We start from the raw sequence: 18,713 nt of genomic DNA, 5'->3' as shown, positions 1-18,713 counted from the left end.
TGTCTTTTTTTTCTTAAAGATTTTAAGGCATAAGCAAGATAAAGATATTAGTCCTTGCCGAGACCGGTTTGGCTCAGTGGATAGAGCATTGGTCTGGGGACTGAAGGGTCCCGGGTTCGATTCCGGTCAAGGGCATGTACATTGGTTGCGGGCACATCCCCAGTGGGGGGTGTGCATGAGGCAGCTGGTTGATGATTCTCTCTCATCGACATTTCTAGCTCTCTATCCCTCTCCCTTCCTCTCTGTGGAAAAGTAATAAAATATATTAAAAAAAGATATTAGTCCTTGATCATACCAGTCACCTTTCATCTGGAGTTACTATAGTACACCTTAGTAAAAGAAAAAAAAAAACAAAAAACATTTACAGTATATCTTTGGTGCCTAAGCTTTGAAAGAAAAACTACCCAGAGAGGCATAGTCAGAATATTTAAAACATTTTTTTTAACATTGAGAATTATTGAGCAGTATATGTTCTTAAGAGTTTAATTTTAAAAGATTTTTTAAATCACAAACAGTGACCCATATCACACCCAGAAGCGGTCTGGTAAGGACAGCAATGGCCTCATCTGAGCAGTCAGTGGTGCTGTGTCTGACTAGCTTTGGGCACTGGGCACATACCCTGCATCTGTTGGGTCAAAAACTCATCTTCATCACCTTCTCTGAGTCCAGGAGAATATGATTGGCTAAGTGTAGGTTATGTTGCTTGAGTCCTAGCTGCAAGAAGGCTGAAAAAGCAGGCACATGGCATGTTCATCTCTAAAATGTGAGGCAGGTAAGGAATTCTCAAACATAAGAAAGTGATTCAAATACTGAGCTAACAAGTGACAAATATGTACTGAGGGAGGTAACCAGGACCAGATAGGTCCCTTATCACAGTTAAGAAGTTTAGACTTCAGATAGCAATGGGAGCCATTGAAGGTAGCAAGCAGGAGAAAGCTGATTGAACTTGCATTCCTGGAAGGTCATTCTGGATCCCTGAGGATCTCTGCCAATTGCAGGATGACTCATTGGGATGTGAACTTGTTGAAAGCTTTATGAAAGTCTAAATATATTATCTATTCGTTACCTTTTATGCGTGTCTGTGAGAAGCCAGCCTACTTAATAAGTCCTTACCTTGTATGACATCCTTTCTTCCTCTATGAAACAAAATTGCGTCTCTAACAGGCTGGTCTGTTTCAATACTATGTTCTCTTGAACCTTTTATTGTGGATCCTGCCTAGAGAAAAAGATTGCATTCATACTCTGATTGAAGTCCTGTCATGTTCAGTTCTGGCTTATTTTTATTTTTCTTCTCATTCCTAGTGGCATCTGACACAGTCTTCTAATAACTTTGGGGGAGATAGAGAGTACTGATTATGTACATTCTTCAGGATCATTAATGGGATATTTTAAGAAATTAGACCCGAAACCGGTTTGGCTCAATGGATAGAGCGTCGGCTTGGGGACTGAAGGGTCCCGGGTTTGATTCCGGTCAAGGGCATGTACCTTGGTTGCGGGCATATCCCCAGTAGGGGGTGTGCAAGAGGCAGCTGATCGATGACTCACTCTCATCTATGTTTCTAACTATCTCTGTACAAAATCAATAAAATATATTTTTTAAAAAATTAGAATCTGTACAAGAAACTGCCTTGACAACACTTTACAGTTAATAAAAATATATTGCTATAAAGTATTTTCAAAGATTCTGAATTTTCAAAGCTTCCACCGCCACTTCTTTTTTTTTAAATATATTTTATTGATTTTTCACTTCTTAAATATATAATTTTGTGTTCTATCAGAGGACCCATTTACACTATAACTATGATTGTGATACTTCAATAGTTTCCCCTCTGGTTTGCCTTGTTTAATGGCATTTCACCAGCTGAGAGAGAGACTTCTTTTGCTGATGCCTACGGTGGCCTAGAGAGACACTGAGCAGCAGCATATACTTGGACACCATCATCCCAAGAAAATTCAGTGTGTGTAAAACTTGCCAAGCTTCAGGATTTAAAATATTAAAGTCACAGTCTGACATATGACCTCTGAATGTACCTGGGGGTGGATGGCTGGTGAAACATCTGTGATTTCTGGAGCAAACTCGTCACTAAAGTTCAAGTTCATTTCCCCCATAATTACAAGAACTATTATCGTATTTTGAGTTAATTCTTTACTTCTTTCACCAATTACATTTAAATCATTCATCTCTTATTTAAAAATTAGGCTCTGAAACAATCTTGTAGGTAGGGAAGGAGGCAACTGGCTGAGGCTGCTCCAGAAATCAATAGGAGGGATTCAGGGGCTGCAATACGATATGAAATTGTCGTGGGCATGAGAAGAAAGTGGTAGGGGACTCCTATTAAAACTACATTTGCATAATTAAGCACTTTTAAGAACTTACAGTATACTAGTAGCCCTGCGCATAGCTCTCGACCTGCTGCCACCCTCCTATAGCTGTCCCTGCCCTCCCTAGCCGTCCCCCCACCCCCCGCATCCTCTCAGCTTGCTGCTCTGCCCCCTCCTGTAGTTCTCTGACCCACCATCTGTTGATGACCATTTGCATATTACATCTGTATTATATAGGATGTATCATATCAATTAAGAACACAAAGCTTTCTAAAGAGGGTTTTATTCATACTTTATAAAAGACGGAGACACCATTGAAGAGTATTCTTGTTTTGCATGGAGTGGCTTGGGAGAGGGGAGATGGGGATGGGAGTGGTCAATTTACCTGAAGCCATCTGTTAGATGACAGGCAGCTTCTCCAAAACCATGCTCTGCAGAAGGGATGACACAAGTGATTTGGTCCCATCAGGGTGTTTGGGAGGAGACGCCACTGCAGGTTGCAAGGAGAATGAGCTGCTGTTGGCCTGCAGGAACTGGGGATGGTTGATTTCCTGGAGCCACTGGGGAGGAGGAGTCTGTCCCACAGAATTTTAGTAGAACACTGGCCATTAGATCTCCTCTGCATTGATCAAACACTCACTGAGCCCTGATTATTTATTAAGCACCGAGGATACTAATATGAAGGAGATACAGCTCTTTGGAGGAACACAATGACGAAAAGCAATTACAGCAGTCACATTTATTATGCTTTTACTTGTGTTCCAGGCATTAAGCTAACGTGAGAGCTTAACACACCTCCCAGCATATCTTAACGATTCCCATTATGCGGGCAAGATTTAGTGAGGTTGAATAATTTGCTTGAGTCCTTTTGCTAATAAGAGCTGAGACAGAACTTAAATCTAGGCAGCCTGACTAAGAAAGGGCATGTCTTTAACGGTTCTTTGAAAGGGATAAAGATCAACGCTGTGGGGAGTCCAGTCCTGAGAAAACATCTGACTCAGCCTGGAGGGTTTAAGGGATAACGCCTTAAGAAGTACTAATTGGCACTTACAAAATAGGCTCAGAGATGTAAAGTACAGCATAGGGAATACAGTCAACAATATTGCAATAACTGGTGCCAAGTGGGCACTTGAATTATTGGAGGGAACGCTTTGTGAAATGCAAACTGTAATTGGAAAAAAAAAAAAAAAAAAAGGAAATAGATAACACCTTCAAGAGCAGAGACAGCCACTTGCATGCTTAGATTTTATGCACGTTCGTAAGTACGGTATATAGAATGTTAGAGCTGGAAAGATCTTTAAAGAACTGCCAGTCTCACATCCTAATGCTATAGGAAATGCTTGGACAGGAAACATGACTTGTTCAATTCTTTAAGAAAGCCCGTCTATTTAAGGATTAGGAGTGCAGGATGTGATTAAGACCTACTGCCCGATGGCCCATGTCACGGGTTTGTGATTAGAAATGAGACTGCTGGGACGACTGAGCCCTTTGCCAGCTAACTTCCTTCTCTTATACAAACAGAGGACTTGAAAAGTCATTTAAATGGGCATAGATTTAGAGAGGAACCAGGGAGCATTTTCTGGGTAAAGCAATTATTAGCAGATTTGTCCTTTGGGGGTTGTGAGAGTAAAGATACTGGATTCAAACCTAATACCTCCCATATTATTCTTGCCAAATTCTCATAAGAAGGCATTCATAGTGGGCACTGGCTGTTGTCTACTGACCTCCACCTCCCCTTTCTTTCCTTCTGATAGAACCCATTTTTTTTTTTTTTTTCCAGGAGATGGTGGAAATTCCTTTATCACCCTGCATGGAATGGTGTCTTGTCCAGGGCTGAGTCCACCTTGCGCCCTGAGCTGCCTTGCATAGGCTCCAGTCACTGGAGACCCTGAACTGAAAAATAGTGATCTTATTTTTATTAATATTTATTAAATGCATGTATAGCTCACATTAATAAATATTAATAAAAATAAGATCACTATTTTTCAGTTCAGGGTCTTCAGTGTTTACTCTTAAAAATGTTTTGGGCCCTGGCTGGTTTGGCTCAGTGGATAGTGTCAGTCTGTGGACTGAAAGGTCCTGGACTTGATTCTGGCCAGGGCATGTACCTCGGTTGCAGGCTCCATCCCCAGCCCTGGTTGGGGCACATGCGGGAGGGAACCAATCAATGTGTCTCTTTCACATCGATGTTTCTCTCTGTCTCTCTCCCCCCAACACGCCCCCCACTTTCTCTAAAAAATAAAAATCATTGAAAAAATATCCTCGGATGAGGATTATCAACAACAACAACAACAACAACAACAAATGTTTTGGGTCTTTATTTAGAAGTTTAGTGATATTTTTGTGACTGTTGTTTATGGCAGTTATCCTATGGTAAAATTGTTTCTTCATACGTTGTTTCACTCAAAGTCAGTGCCCAAGAACCCATTAATGAAGTGAGCACTTACTGGGCTTTGTATCAAAGCCACTTTAGGTTCTATCTTAACTTTCACTTTAATTGAACTATTAATATGCATTGTTGTGATCTTAAATTGAACTTCAATATGATTTTCTCTTTTTTTCATGGATCTCAGAAATTATATAAAATTAAATCTTATACAATATAACCTTTTGAGGGGGCAAATACCTACTATGTACCATTGATCTCAATATGTTTTCTTGTTTAAAGACCTAAAAGATGATGAAAAAGAGGCAGTACTTCTAAATTTTTCAGACTTTTAACTTCTGTTGCTTATTGCCTTAGAAGGGTACATACATTCCTTAATCTTCAGCTCAATGTTAGTTTATTTGAGGACAAGGACCTTGGCTTACTCATTTTTGTGTCTCCTACTGTAGGTGGCACAATAGCCTCTGGGAGGCAGGAACTAATCAGTGTTCACTGAGTCACAATAGCAATAACTAACAATAACAATAGCTAATGTATGTCTATGCTCACTGCGCAGAAAGCAGTGTGGGTGCTTTAATGCCTGGTCTTACACTCCCCATTCCCCACCCCCACCAAATCCCTGTGAAAGAAATCATTTCCTTCTTTTAAACAAGGAAAGTCAGGCTTAGAGAGGTGAAGGCACTTGCTCCAATTCATTTAGCTATGGAAGCATGGTCTGGATTCCTTAGTTATTATTCTAGACAAATTAAGTTCATATACAATGGCTTATATTAATAAGTATCTAATAATTATACTTTAAAACAAGCATGTGAAGATAAAAATTCCCCCTTCCCCAACCAATAACCCTGAATAATAGCTCCTTGCTTTTCATGCTCATTATATGACAAGGTACTATTCTAAGCAATCCTTTGTAATAAAGGGCTAACATGCAAATTGACCGAATTTGTGACCAGAAATGTGCTATAATGACCCGTCACTATGATGTGCACTGACCACCAGGGGGCAGATGCTCAATGTAGGAGCTGTCCCCTGGTGGTCAGTGCACTAGAAGCCAGGCTCATGGCTGGCGAGTGCAGTGGCAGTGGTGACAGAACTAAGGATGTTTGACTGATGGCTTAGTTTCACTTTCCACACTGCCCAAGTCATCAGTCAGACATCCCCCAAGGGTTCCCAATCTGCTAAGGGGGCAAGCTGGGCTGAGGAACCCTCCTCCCCCAAGTGCATGAATGTCATGCACCAGGCCTCTAGTTTATCTATAATATAATTGGCTCATTTTATACTCACACTAACACTATGAAGTAGGTACTATCATTATCCACATTTTTCAGGTAATGAAACAGAGTCTAAGAGAGGTTAAGGAACTTGTTCAGGGTCACACAAGTAAGATGGGATAGAGCCTGGATTTGAACCCAGGCTGTGTGGCTCTAGAATATATGCTCCTGACTGTGTATCACATTAGTGACCCCGGCTCCCCCCCACACAAATAAATTTGGACATACCTCAGATTAGTGATGCAATTACATGAAGCTGATAATATATAATTCAGTGGTTCTCAACCTTTCTAATGCCATGACCCTTTAATACAGTTCCTCATGTTGTGATGACCTCCAACCATAAAATTCTTTTCATTGCTCTTCATAACTGTAATTTTGTTACTGTTATGAATTATAATATAAATATCTGTGTTTTCCGATGGCCTTAGGTGACCCTGCTAGCAGTTCTCAACCTGTGGGTCAATTAGATTCTAATTGAAGGCTAGCTGATAAATAAACAGAAGACATCTAAATGTCAGTTCTCAAGTTTTTTTTTTTTTTTTTTTTTTTTTTTTTTCTTCTTTTTTTTTCATTTTCATCTTAGTAGTAAAATATCTTCCCAGAAGGACAAACCCCAGAAGTGATAACTATGTCATCACTTTGGGAAATTTCAACCCAGAAACTGCACATGAACTTATAACTTCTAAGCAGTTTTCATCTAGGCCTTAGGTTTCCTAACTTCCTCCTTCTCCCCACGCTCCTCACTGAGCCCCTTCCCACTACCTTATAACCTGCTTTTCCTCCTGGGTAGTCCCTCACTACACATTCCAACCTGTTTCATGTTTACTAGAACATTGGGAGGTTTAGGAGCTTTTTCACCTCCTTTTTGTAGACTCTAGGAAAGCTTGGTTAGGACCAGGATTTGAGGTTGGAACAGAGGGTGTTTTGTATACCGATTTTAAAGTAGTTTCTAAACTACTCTATTCAGCTATGAAAGCACGGTCAGGATTCCTTAGTTACTGTTTTTCCAAACAAATTAAATTAATATGTAATGGCTATTATATTAGTACCTAATAATTATGCTTAAAAACAAGCATGCCAAAAAATCACACACACACACACACACACACACACACACACACACACACACACCTCTGCCCCGCCTTGCCTGTGCAATTGGGATCTCCTGAGCAGTTTCCAAAAAAACAAACAAACTCATTTTGGTTTCATGTCTAGTGTTTCTAATTTAGTTGATCTGAGGTATAGCCTGGGCACTTGGAGTTTTAGATGCTGCCAGAGGATCCAGTGAACAGCTGAAGTTGACAAACAAACTGTATCCAGAGCAGGCTTTCTCAACGTTGGCACTATGGACACTCAACTATAGTAGAATGAATTATTCCAGATCATTCCATTGTAGAATGTTTACCTGCATCTCTAGCCTTTACCTATTAGATGCTAGAAGCACCCTCCCCAGTTGTGACAACCAAAAATGTCTCTAGACTTTGCCAGATGTCGGTGTGGGGGGATGCAAAGTCCTCCATGTTGAGAACCATTGGTCTACTCTACAGCCATTACTAGTATCCTGAAATCTCTCAAAAAGAAAAAAGAGAAGGATGGCTTCTATTGCATCCTCTTCAACAGGAAAATACATGAAGACTAGAGGCCTGGTGCATGACATTTGTGCACAAGAGGGTGCAAGCTCCACCCAGCTTGCATCCTCTTGCAGTCTGGGACCCCTCAGGGGATGTCTGCCTGCTGACTTAGGCCCACTTTGGCAGGAGGACATCCCCTGAGGGGTCTTTAGCCCTGTGCTCTCCAGCTGTGAGCCTGGCTTCTGGCTGAACACAATGACCACCAGGGAGCAGCTCCTGTGTTGAGCATCTGACCCATGGTGGTCAGTGCACATCATAGCAACCAGTCGTTCCGTAGTTCAGTCGATTTGCATATTAGGGTTTTTATTATATAGGATGCTAAGGGGATCTGGCAGAAACCATCCTTCCCTAAAAGGAAACCTAACCAGGGTGCCTTTTTATAAAAGATTTTCTAATTCTAAGCAAAAGATAATGTTTCTTGGGGAGCCTAGTAGGAGAAGGTCAAGTCCTCACTGAATGTTGTCAATAGGTTCTGTGTCTTGAAGTGAAACAACAAATAATGAAATGAAAGTTACCAGAGGCTCACTGAGATCAGTGAGTTAGGTTCCTGTGGCATCTCATCGCTATAATGAAACAGCAAACGAACCGATGACATTTGAGAATAGGGAATTAAGGAAACGGTACAGATCTTTCTAGCCGATCTAAAGCACAACAGGAGAAAACTAAATCTTTTTTTAATTAGTGTGAACAGCCTGGCTTGGGTGAAATTTTGTCTCCAGCTGACGAGCTGCTGCCAGCAACGGGAAGAAAGTACACGGGCTTCGATGCTAAAGGGATGCAAACCCATAACGTTGCCTTAGCTCTAGGAAGGCTTCGATGCAATTCTAGGAAGTTGATAATATCTAATTGAAGGCTAGAAGACAAATGCACCTAGGTATATATAAAGGTAGGGTTAGATAGAGCTCATTATGAAAAGGTTGAGTTTGGGAATAAAATATTTTAGTGGTTGTCCTAGTTTGGGTTATTTGGGAGATGAGCCCAGGGAGCGTGGGGAAGTGGGAGGGAAGGAAGCAAATAGGGGCTGATGATCAGAATTGCCACCATGGACAGTAAGTCCTCACTGAACATTTTGGAATTCATCAATTTTGGTCTCTGCTGCAACCTCATTGGTCCAGGACAATGTTGCCTTTTTCCTGCACCATCACAATGGTCACTTCTGGGTGCCCTACACCCACTTTTCTTTCAGTTCCTTGAACCCACAAGGCCTTCTTTTTCTTAGAATGCTCCTCCTCCTGACCCCACTCCAGCCCAACCCTCCCCTTTCCTATCCTTTAGGTCTTGTTCCTTCCTATCCTTTAGGTCTGGCTAAATGTCACTCCTTCATTGAAGATTTTCCTCTCAAGAAAGATCTCCCCATCCCAGCTGTTACTCCCAACTCAGTTCCTGTTTGTTTTCCTCTTGGCATGTTTCACAGCTTGTATTTATGTTATTTCATCGGTCTCCCTCTCTAGAACGTAACCTCTGTAAGGGTAAGGGACACGTCTATCTGCTTGACCATCATACCCCTCACCCAGTTGTCAGATTGAACAAATAAAAATACAGCCTTCCCAGTGAAATTTAAAATTCAGATAAATCCTGAATAATTTTTTTTTTTTTTTTTTTTTTTTTTTTTTTTTTTTTTTTTTTTTTTTTTTAGTACAAGTATGTACAAAGCACATATTCAATTACTCAGGGTTTCCTTGAAATTCCAGTTTAACTGGGTGTCTTGCATTTTATCTGGCAACCCTCGTTTCCAGACCCTGACACATGGCTGACGCTCACTGCACATCGCTGGACAAAAATCTGGTAGCAGCATATGAACACTGCTACTATGGCAACAAAGTGGGGGAAATGTGCTAAAACGACAGAACTAAATGCCACTTCCCATTCCTTTCTGTTCTAATGTGCCTGTCTCCTCATTCCAGGAGAATCTAATCAACTCAAAGTTCTGGGCAGCCCAGCACTCGGGGGGGGGGGGGGGGGGGGTGTTGCTGGCCCTGGGAAGGGAGCTGTTAGGAGCAGCTTTCCCACACAGCATTACCTGCTTTGCTGTGGTCTGAGCACAGCAGCCCTTTATCGTCTTCAACCCAGATCTTCCCAGACTATGATCTCAGTTCTTCTTTTTCAATCACTCATCCCCAGCGTCTCACTCCGTAGCTGGCACATAGTAAGGACTCAGAGCATGGTTAGCAAATGGGCTGGTAGGTGAGTGAATAGTAGGGTGACTAACTGTCCTCCTTGGACCAAGACTGAGGGGTTTTCTGGGATGTGGGGCTTTCATTGTGAAAATCAGGGCAGTTGGAACCTTCAGTGAATGATGCTCACTCTCAGTGGCTGAGCTTCTTGTCCATTATCACTGTACTGTAAGGTGACCAGGTCGTCCAGGTGTTGGCGGGACAATCCTGATTTCTAACAATTTTTCCCGTGTCCGGTGGCGTTTTTAAAAAGTCCTGATTTTTGGAAAGAATCTTTCCAATGTTTCCAATCTTTCCAAAAATCGGGACTTTTTTAAAACACCGCGGGACGCAGGAAAAATTGTTAGAAATCAGGACTGTCCCGCCAATACCTGGACGATCTGGTCACCTTACTGTATTGGCTGCTGTGTGACTAAGATTAGACAGTGGCTGCCCTGGCTGCCCATTTGTTTAAAGATGACACTGGATGCTTAAAGCTCTGCTGACTCCCTTTGCTTCCCTATGCTTGAGCTGACTCCTGGGACCTTGGCTTTGGCTTCAGCCTGAACTCCTGGTCCTTATGTTGGCCTGCCCTTCCTTGTGACTTGGTCTTGTGGTCTGTGGCAGATGCCCTGGACTCGTGCTTCTGGAATAAAGGGTCTCAGGCTAAGTGCATGCGAAGGGGTCTCAGTCAATGGTGAGGACTCCAGTGCTGGCCGCCACAGGTCTGCTCCATCAAGTGCTGATTAGGACCAATTGCCACTTCCACACAACACCAGGAAGTATTTATTGAGTAATTAAGCTGACAGCCACAGGACTTCCCAAATACATTTCTACCAATGTGTCAGTCACTTGACTATCAACCTGTGCGTTCTCATTTGAACCCACCCCCTCACCCAACACTGCCGGAAGTCACCAGATTCTAAGGGAGACAAATCCATTCTCAACTAGGCAGCAACACTCCAGTCTCACTTAGGTCCTGCTGGGCTCCTGGAATTGGGGGTAAAGTGGCTCTTGAGAGGCTCCCAGCACTTGTAGTAGTTGTCATCCAAACAGTGAGAGGTCTTGAGCCCCCACTTGGTGACGGCCATGCTTAGAGAAGACTCAAACATAAATGCCTGTAGGAAATGACGAGAAAGAAGAGATGAGGTGGATAACAAAACAAGGGGTGAGTAGGCAGAAGCTCTGAATAGTAAGTCTCGTATGCTAGCACGGGGTGGAGAGCAGGCCTAGGCCCTGGCTTCTGGCTCTGACCCTACCATCTTAAGTAGGTGGTACCTTACGGAAGGAAGGCTTCGAACTTCTCAGGGCATCCAGTTTCACTCTAAAAACTGAAATTGGACACCTAAGCCTCACATGATCCTTGTAGCGTTAATGAGCTAGATTTGCTAGATCCTAGGGCAGCGGAGAGAGAGTCCTAGGAATATTCACCCACTCAGAGGCGGTCACTGACTGTAGCTATGTCTGTGTGAGGGAGGACACACTCCCCATTTTGCAGAGGTGGACACTAAGGCTCAGCCCTGGGAAATGACTTGTCTAAAGTGATGGTAGCAGGAAGTAGCAAAGCTGGGATTTGAGCCTTTATTTTTTTCAGGACTCTGACCAAGAGATGAGTTGGGAAAAAGAAAAAGAGGGAAAGAGAGAGTGAGGAATAAAAGAGAAGTAGGAGGCAGGAATGTCTGTAGCTCCTTTAGAAACCCTATCCCAGAAGGGAATGGATGGCGGATGTCCTGTGTGTTCAGGAGGATTTTTGTCGCCACATTAAGAATACGTAAGTGCTCTGTTCTCTGTAGACATTCCAGCTTCACCGATGGCTGAATTTCCTACTCTCTATGGCTTTTTAAAATAATAAAAACCAAGCAAACAAGATAAGACCCTACAATTCTTATGTGCTCACATTATTAGAAATTTAAAAAATATAGATGGGCAAAAAGGAACTAAAAATTCTCTAGGCCCCATGTCACTGTTTGGTGTCCAATACACATTAACTTGTTTCTGCCTAAAACAATGGAGCTGACTGTCCCTCCCGACTTCCCGGGACAGGCTTGATGTGAGGACCGGATGAGATCACGTGGCAGTGCCTTACACGGTATAAGGAACTCTTCAGATATGAGGTTGTTATCATGGCCATTATTATTGTTGTCTCTTGGCTGACTGCTTCTTATAGGCGCCTTGCTGTCTTCCTGGAGTAATAAAACCCCAGCCCCACTGAGCTATGAAGATGGTATTGTATAAAGTTAATTTATTCCAAACTGGAATAAGGATGAGGCATATAGATGGGCCTGGGTCCAAATTGTACCACGAGAAATAGTGAGGGAGGCCCAAAGTTAGGTCTAGATAAGGTGTTGGGCCCTCTCCCACCAGGTAGGCTGGGCTTCCTGGCTACCCAGGCCTCCCAGCTCCTGTGGCCCCCACAGAGGAGAGCACTTTCTCATCTGTGTGTGCTCCGAGCCCTAGCCATGCTCTCACAAAAGCAGCCCTGTCCCAGGCCTCACCCTTGCAGAACACCGCTCCCGGGTAACACTGACTATCCCAACGTTTATTGAACGACAACTCTGGAGTAGCCAGTGCACCTCAAGGAGCCTTCAGAGGCAAAAGCTTAACTGATATTCTCAGGCCATGCCTCATAGAGAAGCAAGGGTGTACAAAATCTCTACAGAGGCCCTTACAAGGAGCAGCAGAGCTGAGGTCAAGCAGACGAGAATCTTCTCAGCCTCCACCTGCAGACCAGCTGCACCAACTCAGGCCCTGGGATGGAGACTATTGTAAAAGCAAATTGCCCTGGGCAGAGGGACAGATAAAACTTCCCGCTTAGACAGTTTGCAAATTGGGCATGGAGTCCGGTGGGTCTGTGCTGTTGATTTTAAAAGCCAGGTAGCATCGCAAGCATTTGTTGAAAAAGACAATGCAAATTTGCATGTGATTTAGCATAAAATTACTCCTTGTGGTCCATAAACTCTACCTCCAAGAATGCAAAAAATAAAATAAAATCAAGAACCGCAGCCGTCTGCAATTGTGTTCAGCCTCAATGTTTACAGCCGGACTCAAGAGGAATACAAAACAGGTTTTAAATCCCATCAGTTTCATCCCATGCCAAAGGAGAGCAAAAGAAAATGAGGAAACAGCAGAGAAGTGCTGCTCACAGTTCTGAGCCTCCTTGGCTTGAGAACTGGCTGAAGGTGACATCTGCATCGTCTGGTAGCTGCTGTGGCCCCAGAGGAGCACTTCAAAAGCAGGAGGTGATTCTGAGACAAGCACATATACACGGGGATGCATGCAGATAAGGGAAGATCCTTCTCTCAGTATTAAATATACATCCTGACATTTGAACAGTGTTGGACAGTCTTTTTTTTTTTTTTTAATATATTTTATTGATTTTGTACAGGGAGGAAGGGAGAGAGACAGAGAGCTAGAAACATCAATGAGAGAGTCATCGATCAGCTGCCTCTTGCACACCCCCTACTGGGGATATGCCCGCAACCAGGGTACATGCCCTTGACCAGAATCGAACCCGGGTCCCCTTAGTCCCCAAGCCGACGCTCTATCCATTGAGCCAAACCGGTCTTGGCTGGACAGTCTTTAAAGTTAAATTATAACCACCTGCTGGGTTGGATACCATACCCATTGTACAGATGGGGGAAATGAAGCAGAGAAGTTAAATGGCTTAGTCAAGGTCACACAGGAACAAAGAGCTAGGATATGAACAAAGGCCTGACTCTAAGTCCAAAGTTCTTTCTACCCTCACTACATGGGGAATCTAGTACACACATGGCAAGTTGCATCCATAAGCACATGGGAAAGGCACACAGACACACACTCTCTGCTCCTGACTCCTCCTCTGTGATTTTGGAGAAAAAAAAGAAAAAATAGACTCTTCTCTCAACAAGACTGGGGAGTCCAGAGACCACCGAGGCCTGGCATTTAACTTGCTTACCATGGTGCCATCAGCAATCCTCTCAGGCACCAACTTGGCTTTGCTGGCCTTCTCAAAGCACTCGGCATCAGGCCCGTGGGGAGTCATGGTGCTGTGCAGGCTGCCTCCTCCTGGCAGGAACCCACCTTCCTTTGCCTCATAATGTCCTTTGATGAGCCCCATGAATTCACTCATGCAGTTCCCTGGGAAGGTGGAAGCAGCATTATTTTTATTATCCAAAGCAGACCCATAAACATTAAGAACCTTCAAACATTATTTCCGCAGAATGACAAGAAGATTGAAGAATCTGATACATTTTATAAGATCAATAAAGAATACAGATTGACAAAGGAACAAATTCTTGGTAGGCAGAGCCCCACTCCCTCCTGGCCATGTGGATTAGCGGAGATTTTGTATTCCACCGCCTGAAAGAGAGTAGACTAGATCTACAGAAAAGCAGAGCCCAGACAAGAACTCTCATAATAATTAAAATGTACATTGTAATAAAAAGAGGATGTACTCTTTTGTTTATGCTTCCAAGCCTCATATCAAAATTATCTTCTTTTGCCGAAACCGGTTTGCCTCAGTGGATAGAGCGTCGGCCTGTGGACTGAAAGGTCCCAGGTTTGATTCCGGTCAAGGGCATGTACCTTGGTTGTGGGCACATCCCCAATAGGGGGTGTGCAAAGGCCAGCTGATCAATGATTCTCTCTCATTGATGTTTCTAACTCTCTATCCCTCTCTTCCTCTTTGTAAAAAATCAATAAAATATATTTTTTAAAAATTATCTTCTTTTATGATCTGGGTTGCTTCCCAAATAACCCCACAGTAACACATATTTCACCATATTTCTAGTTCCCAATCTAGAACACTGAAGTGGAGTGTGTGTGTGTGTGTGTGTGTGTGTGTGTATGTGTGTGTGTGTGTGTGTGTGTGTATGGAATGGTGATGCAATGGAAAGAACTCTGGACTTAGATTTCGTTATCAAATGATAACTGCTGGAAGCCAATGACAGCATTTCAACAGAGCTGAATCATCTGGAAATGGCTGAGGGCATGTCCTCAAGCCTGAAAAGGTGGAATGGATGATTGCTTGCTGCCAGACAGCTAAAGGCATCTTAATCTACATGTTATTGCCTCCTGCAGGCCAAAACACCTGAATAGCCAAAGGCAGTTTCTCCCAAACCTGATACTCTGACAATGGATTCTGTGTACTAAACCCTTGCCGTTGAAGTGTATATCTACTTTGCCTTAGGACAAATTGTGTTAATACAAAAGCAAGGGGTCCTGAGACAAGAAGAACTTGGTTTCTTTAGCCAAGCTTCTCTGGCTCCCCATAATACCTTCCAAAATTATGTTTTGGAAATAAGAGTCACTGGACTCTTATTTAATTTACACACAGCACCTTCTCCAGATTTCTGAACCCTTCTAGATGCTGGGTCAAGACCCCTGGCATTAAGATAACCTGTGTAAAAGGATCTTAGTATTTGTAAAACCCAGTCCATAAATTCTATATTATAACAAATGTTATCTTCTATATCTTAACCTGATATCATCTTATTCTTTCAATCTTAAAAATGGCTGTTAGATTCATCCTTTTCTATTTCCATTGACATTATCCTCATAGAATTCTAAAATCTTACAATTGAAAGGGATCCTTACTTATACTCAATACAGAAGAATTTTCTATATCATTCCCAACAGATGGTCTCCTGTGTTCAGCCTGCATGCCTCCTGTGAATGGAAGCTCTCTACTCAACAAAGCTACTGAGCTCTAAACTACTTGTGTGCTCTACTCAACAAAGCTGAGAGTGTTAAAAACTTCTTTCTTGTTAAATGAAACTTCGCTTTCACATAAATTAAACACACTGGTCCTAGTTGTGTTTTCTGAAGTCACACAAAATTTGACAAAAACAACCATATTCCCACTCTTTCAAAAGTAGGTTTTGATTGAAATTAAGCTTTTTATTAGAATGGCAACACATTTAGCGCAAGAATTAAATAAATATAACATCTGAGTAAATTTAAGTGCCTTTCCATTCATCTACCCATTCATCCATTCATCTGTCCATGTCTCACCCATTCCACCTGTCTATCTACCCATCCAATATATATAATTGGACACTGTGCTAAGTACTGATGGAAATGAATAAGAAATAGCCTGTTTAAAATTACTCACAGTCTGTCCCAAGAGAGTGCTAAGAGTACAAACAATGAATAGAGTAGAGAGATATGGCAGTGACAACCCTCGCACAGCCAAACATTTGACATTATAAATGCTCAACCCCCCTTCCTTGCATGTGAAGTATAACCAAGTGCCAAAATAATTCTGTAATTGACTGAGCAGCCATACCCTCCCTGCCCAGACAACACAATGCTGCTACTGGCCCTATAGAAAAGGTAAGACCCAGGTCATGGCTCCATTTGTTTTTTTCATGAAGAGAAAATAGAGGCAAAGATGTGACTGTAAGCATAAAGTCTTTAAGCTTTTTTTTTTTTTTTTTTTTTTAATACATCTTATTGATTTTTTTCACAGAGAGGAAGGGAGAGGGAGAGATATAGTTAGAAACCTCGATGAGAGAGAATCATCAACCAGCTGCCTCCTGCACACCCCCTACTGGGGATGTGCCCAAAACCAATGTACATGCCCTTGACCGGAATTGAACCTGGGACCTTTCAGTCCGCAGACCAACGCTCTATCCACTGAGCCAAACCGGTTTCAGCTCTTTAAGCTTTTTAAAAGCAGTTCTGCTCGTGATTTAGATATATTGTCACTCCTCACTCCACTGTGTATACTCAGGGTCACCTTCACAGCCTAATTTTAAGAAGAGAGCAAGACGGAATTCAGCTTTGATCTGAATATTAATGTAGGTAGCAATGAGTTTGGTGATGACATTTCTGTATCATTTTCTGTATTTCAAAGGACAGTGGGAGGTAGACTTTGCCTTTCTGATTAATGATGCAACCAGTTGACCAAGGTGCATTAAGATGACCGAAAGCAATCTTTCTACACAAATAATTCCCCACTTCTACTATAAAGTCACATTAAAGTAGCAAGATTTTGATTATTACTAAAGCAATGTCTTAAAAATGTCTAGTAAAAAAATAATTTCTAACTTGGGGTTCTATGGTTTTTCCAACTAACTCGGGGCAACCATACCTTTCTGGAGATCTATCTATCCGGGGCCCCATTTACTTGAGAGTCTTTAGTCTCAAGGCTATTTTGTTTCAGGCAATCTGAGCTATCAAACCTGAGCTAATACAAACCAAAATCAAGGAGTGGGTTGAAGCTGTGGCACAGGTAGCAGACTTGTCTGAGTCAGACTGCTCTGCTGCCCCTCGCCCAGGGTGGGGAGGCAGCCTGAGGCTGCTGTTTTCTCAACATGGAACTGCACACGTCCTGCCTCAGAATCTCCCGACTGGCTAGTGCACATGCAGACTGAAGTTCCACCTCAAAACCAACTAATTAACCTCTCTGGGAGTGGGTCCTGGGAATAAACATTGACAATCATGGTCCCTGGAGTAGGAGCATCAGCTTCATGTGGGAACTTGTAATCCATGTAAATTGTTGGGTCCTGGACATACCCAGCAGAAAGACGGAGGGAGAGGCCCAGGAACGTGTGTTTCAGTAAGTCCTCTTATAGCCTGACTAACACTGAGAACCTGCGAATGTTGAAAGCCATTACCTCAGGCACACAGAGCAATCTCAATACAAGCACCACGTGAAGTGCGGTGTTATCAAGGACTAGCGTGTGAGGTACAGGCTGTAGGCCAGAGCAGATCTCTCTCCTTGACAAAAGGGCCTCTGGGGGATGAATTTTCAGAAGGACAGTTAGGGCCTATGATAGGGGCTTGACACTCTTCAGAAAGGACATAGTTTATTATAACTTGATTCAAAAGCATCTGGTGTTGTTGTCATGGTAACTAATTGAATCCTTTTCTCAGGCATAATGGTGTCACCTGGAAATGTGCTGGGATTTGACCATGAAGTGTCCTTCCACTCTGAGGGCCTCTGCAAATGCCTAAATTGCCCACTCAGTGCACCTTTCTATCCTGCTGTGCTGGCATCGTGGGAGCTGGTACTACAGAGAGGAGCCTCATAATAGACTGAAGGCCCTGAGGTTAACTAGGGAAGGGAGTTTTTTAAGAATATTCCTGCCCTGCCCTACCTGGTTTGGCTGAGTGGATAGAGCATCGGCCTGCGGACTGAAGGGTCCCAGGTTCGATTCCGGTTGTGGGCACATCCCCAGTAGAGGGTGTGCAGGAGGCAGCTGATTGATGTTTCTCTCTCATTGATGTTTCTAACTCTCTATCCCTCTCCCTTCCTCTCTGTAAAAAATCAATAATAATAAATAAATATATATATATATATATATATATATATATATATATATATATATATATTTTTTTTTTTAAAGAATGTTCCTGCCCAGCCCTAGCCATTTTGGCTCAGTGGTTGGAGTGTCGGCCCACAGACTGAAGAGTATCCGTTTCAGTTCCCATCAAGGGCATATACATGTACCTTGGTTGCATGCTCAAACCCTGCCCCTAGTCTGGACACGTGTAGGAGGTAACCAATCAATGTGTCTTGTGTCTTTCTCACATTGATGTTTCTCTCTCTGTATCTTCCCCTCCCTTCCACGCTCTATAAAAATCTATGGAAAAAATATCCTCAGGTGAGGATTAACAAAAACAATAACAATAATAACAAAAGAACATTCCTGCTCAGAATTTTTCCAGAATTCTCTGTACAAAATGCAATCTCCAGGAAGCAGAATTGTATATTGGCCTTTAGGTTGCATTTACAGCTAGCTACTGCACAATTAAAAATGCCAGCCTCATTAAAAACAGCCATGAAGTCCTTGGTGATGCATTCACTTACTGAGTAAATATCTATTCCATGCACATCATGCCTCAGCCCTGTGCCAGGCACATCGGTCAGTGGTCATGAGCATCTGCTCTGGCATCCGATAGCCTGCAACCCAATCCTGACTCCACCACTGGACTAGCTGTGAGGCCTCGAGCAAGTACCTAA

The 18,713-nt window shown here is 42.7% G+C and overlaps 1 protein-coding gene across 1 annotated transcript in view; it reads right to left on the bottom strand.

Moving 5' to 3' along the window:
- Positions 1-10,522: 10,522 nt before the first annotated feature.
- Positions 10,523-18,713, bottom strand: part of HGD (homogentisate 1,2-dioxygenase) — a 43,345-nt gene continuing 35,154 nt past the window's right edge. The window contains exons 13-14 of the mRNA XM_036448305.2: positions 13,701-13,882; positions 10,523-10,884 (exon numbers count right to left, since the gene is read on the bottom strand). Of these exons, the coding sequence (XP_036304198.1) occupies positions 10,735-10,884; positions 13,701-13,882 (332 nt within the window). The 3' untranslated portion in view covers positions 10,523-10,734. The remainder of the gene's footprint in view (positions 10,885-13,700; positions 13,883-18,713) is intronic.

This window comes from Pipistrellus kuhlii, unplaced genomic scaffold, assembly GCF_014108245.1.
Source record: "Pipistrellus kuhlii isolate mPipKuh1 unplaced genomic scaffold, mPipKuh1.p scaffold_m20_p_2, whole genome shotgun sequence".
NCBI classification, from domain to species: domain Eukaryota; kingdom Metazoa; phylum Chordata; class Mammalia; order Chiroptera; family Vespertilionidae; genus Pipistrellus; species Pipistrellus kuhlii.
This window is presented reverse-complemented; position numbering and strand designations above follow the sequence as displayed.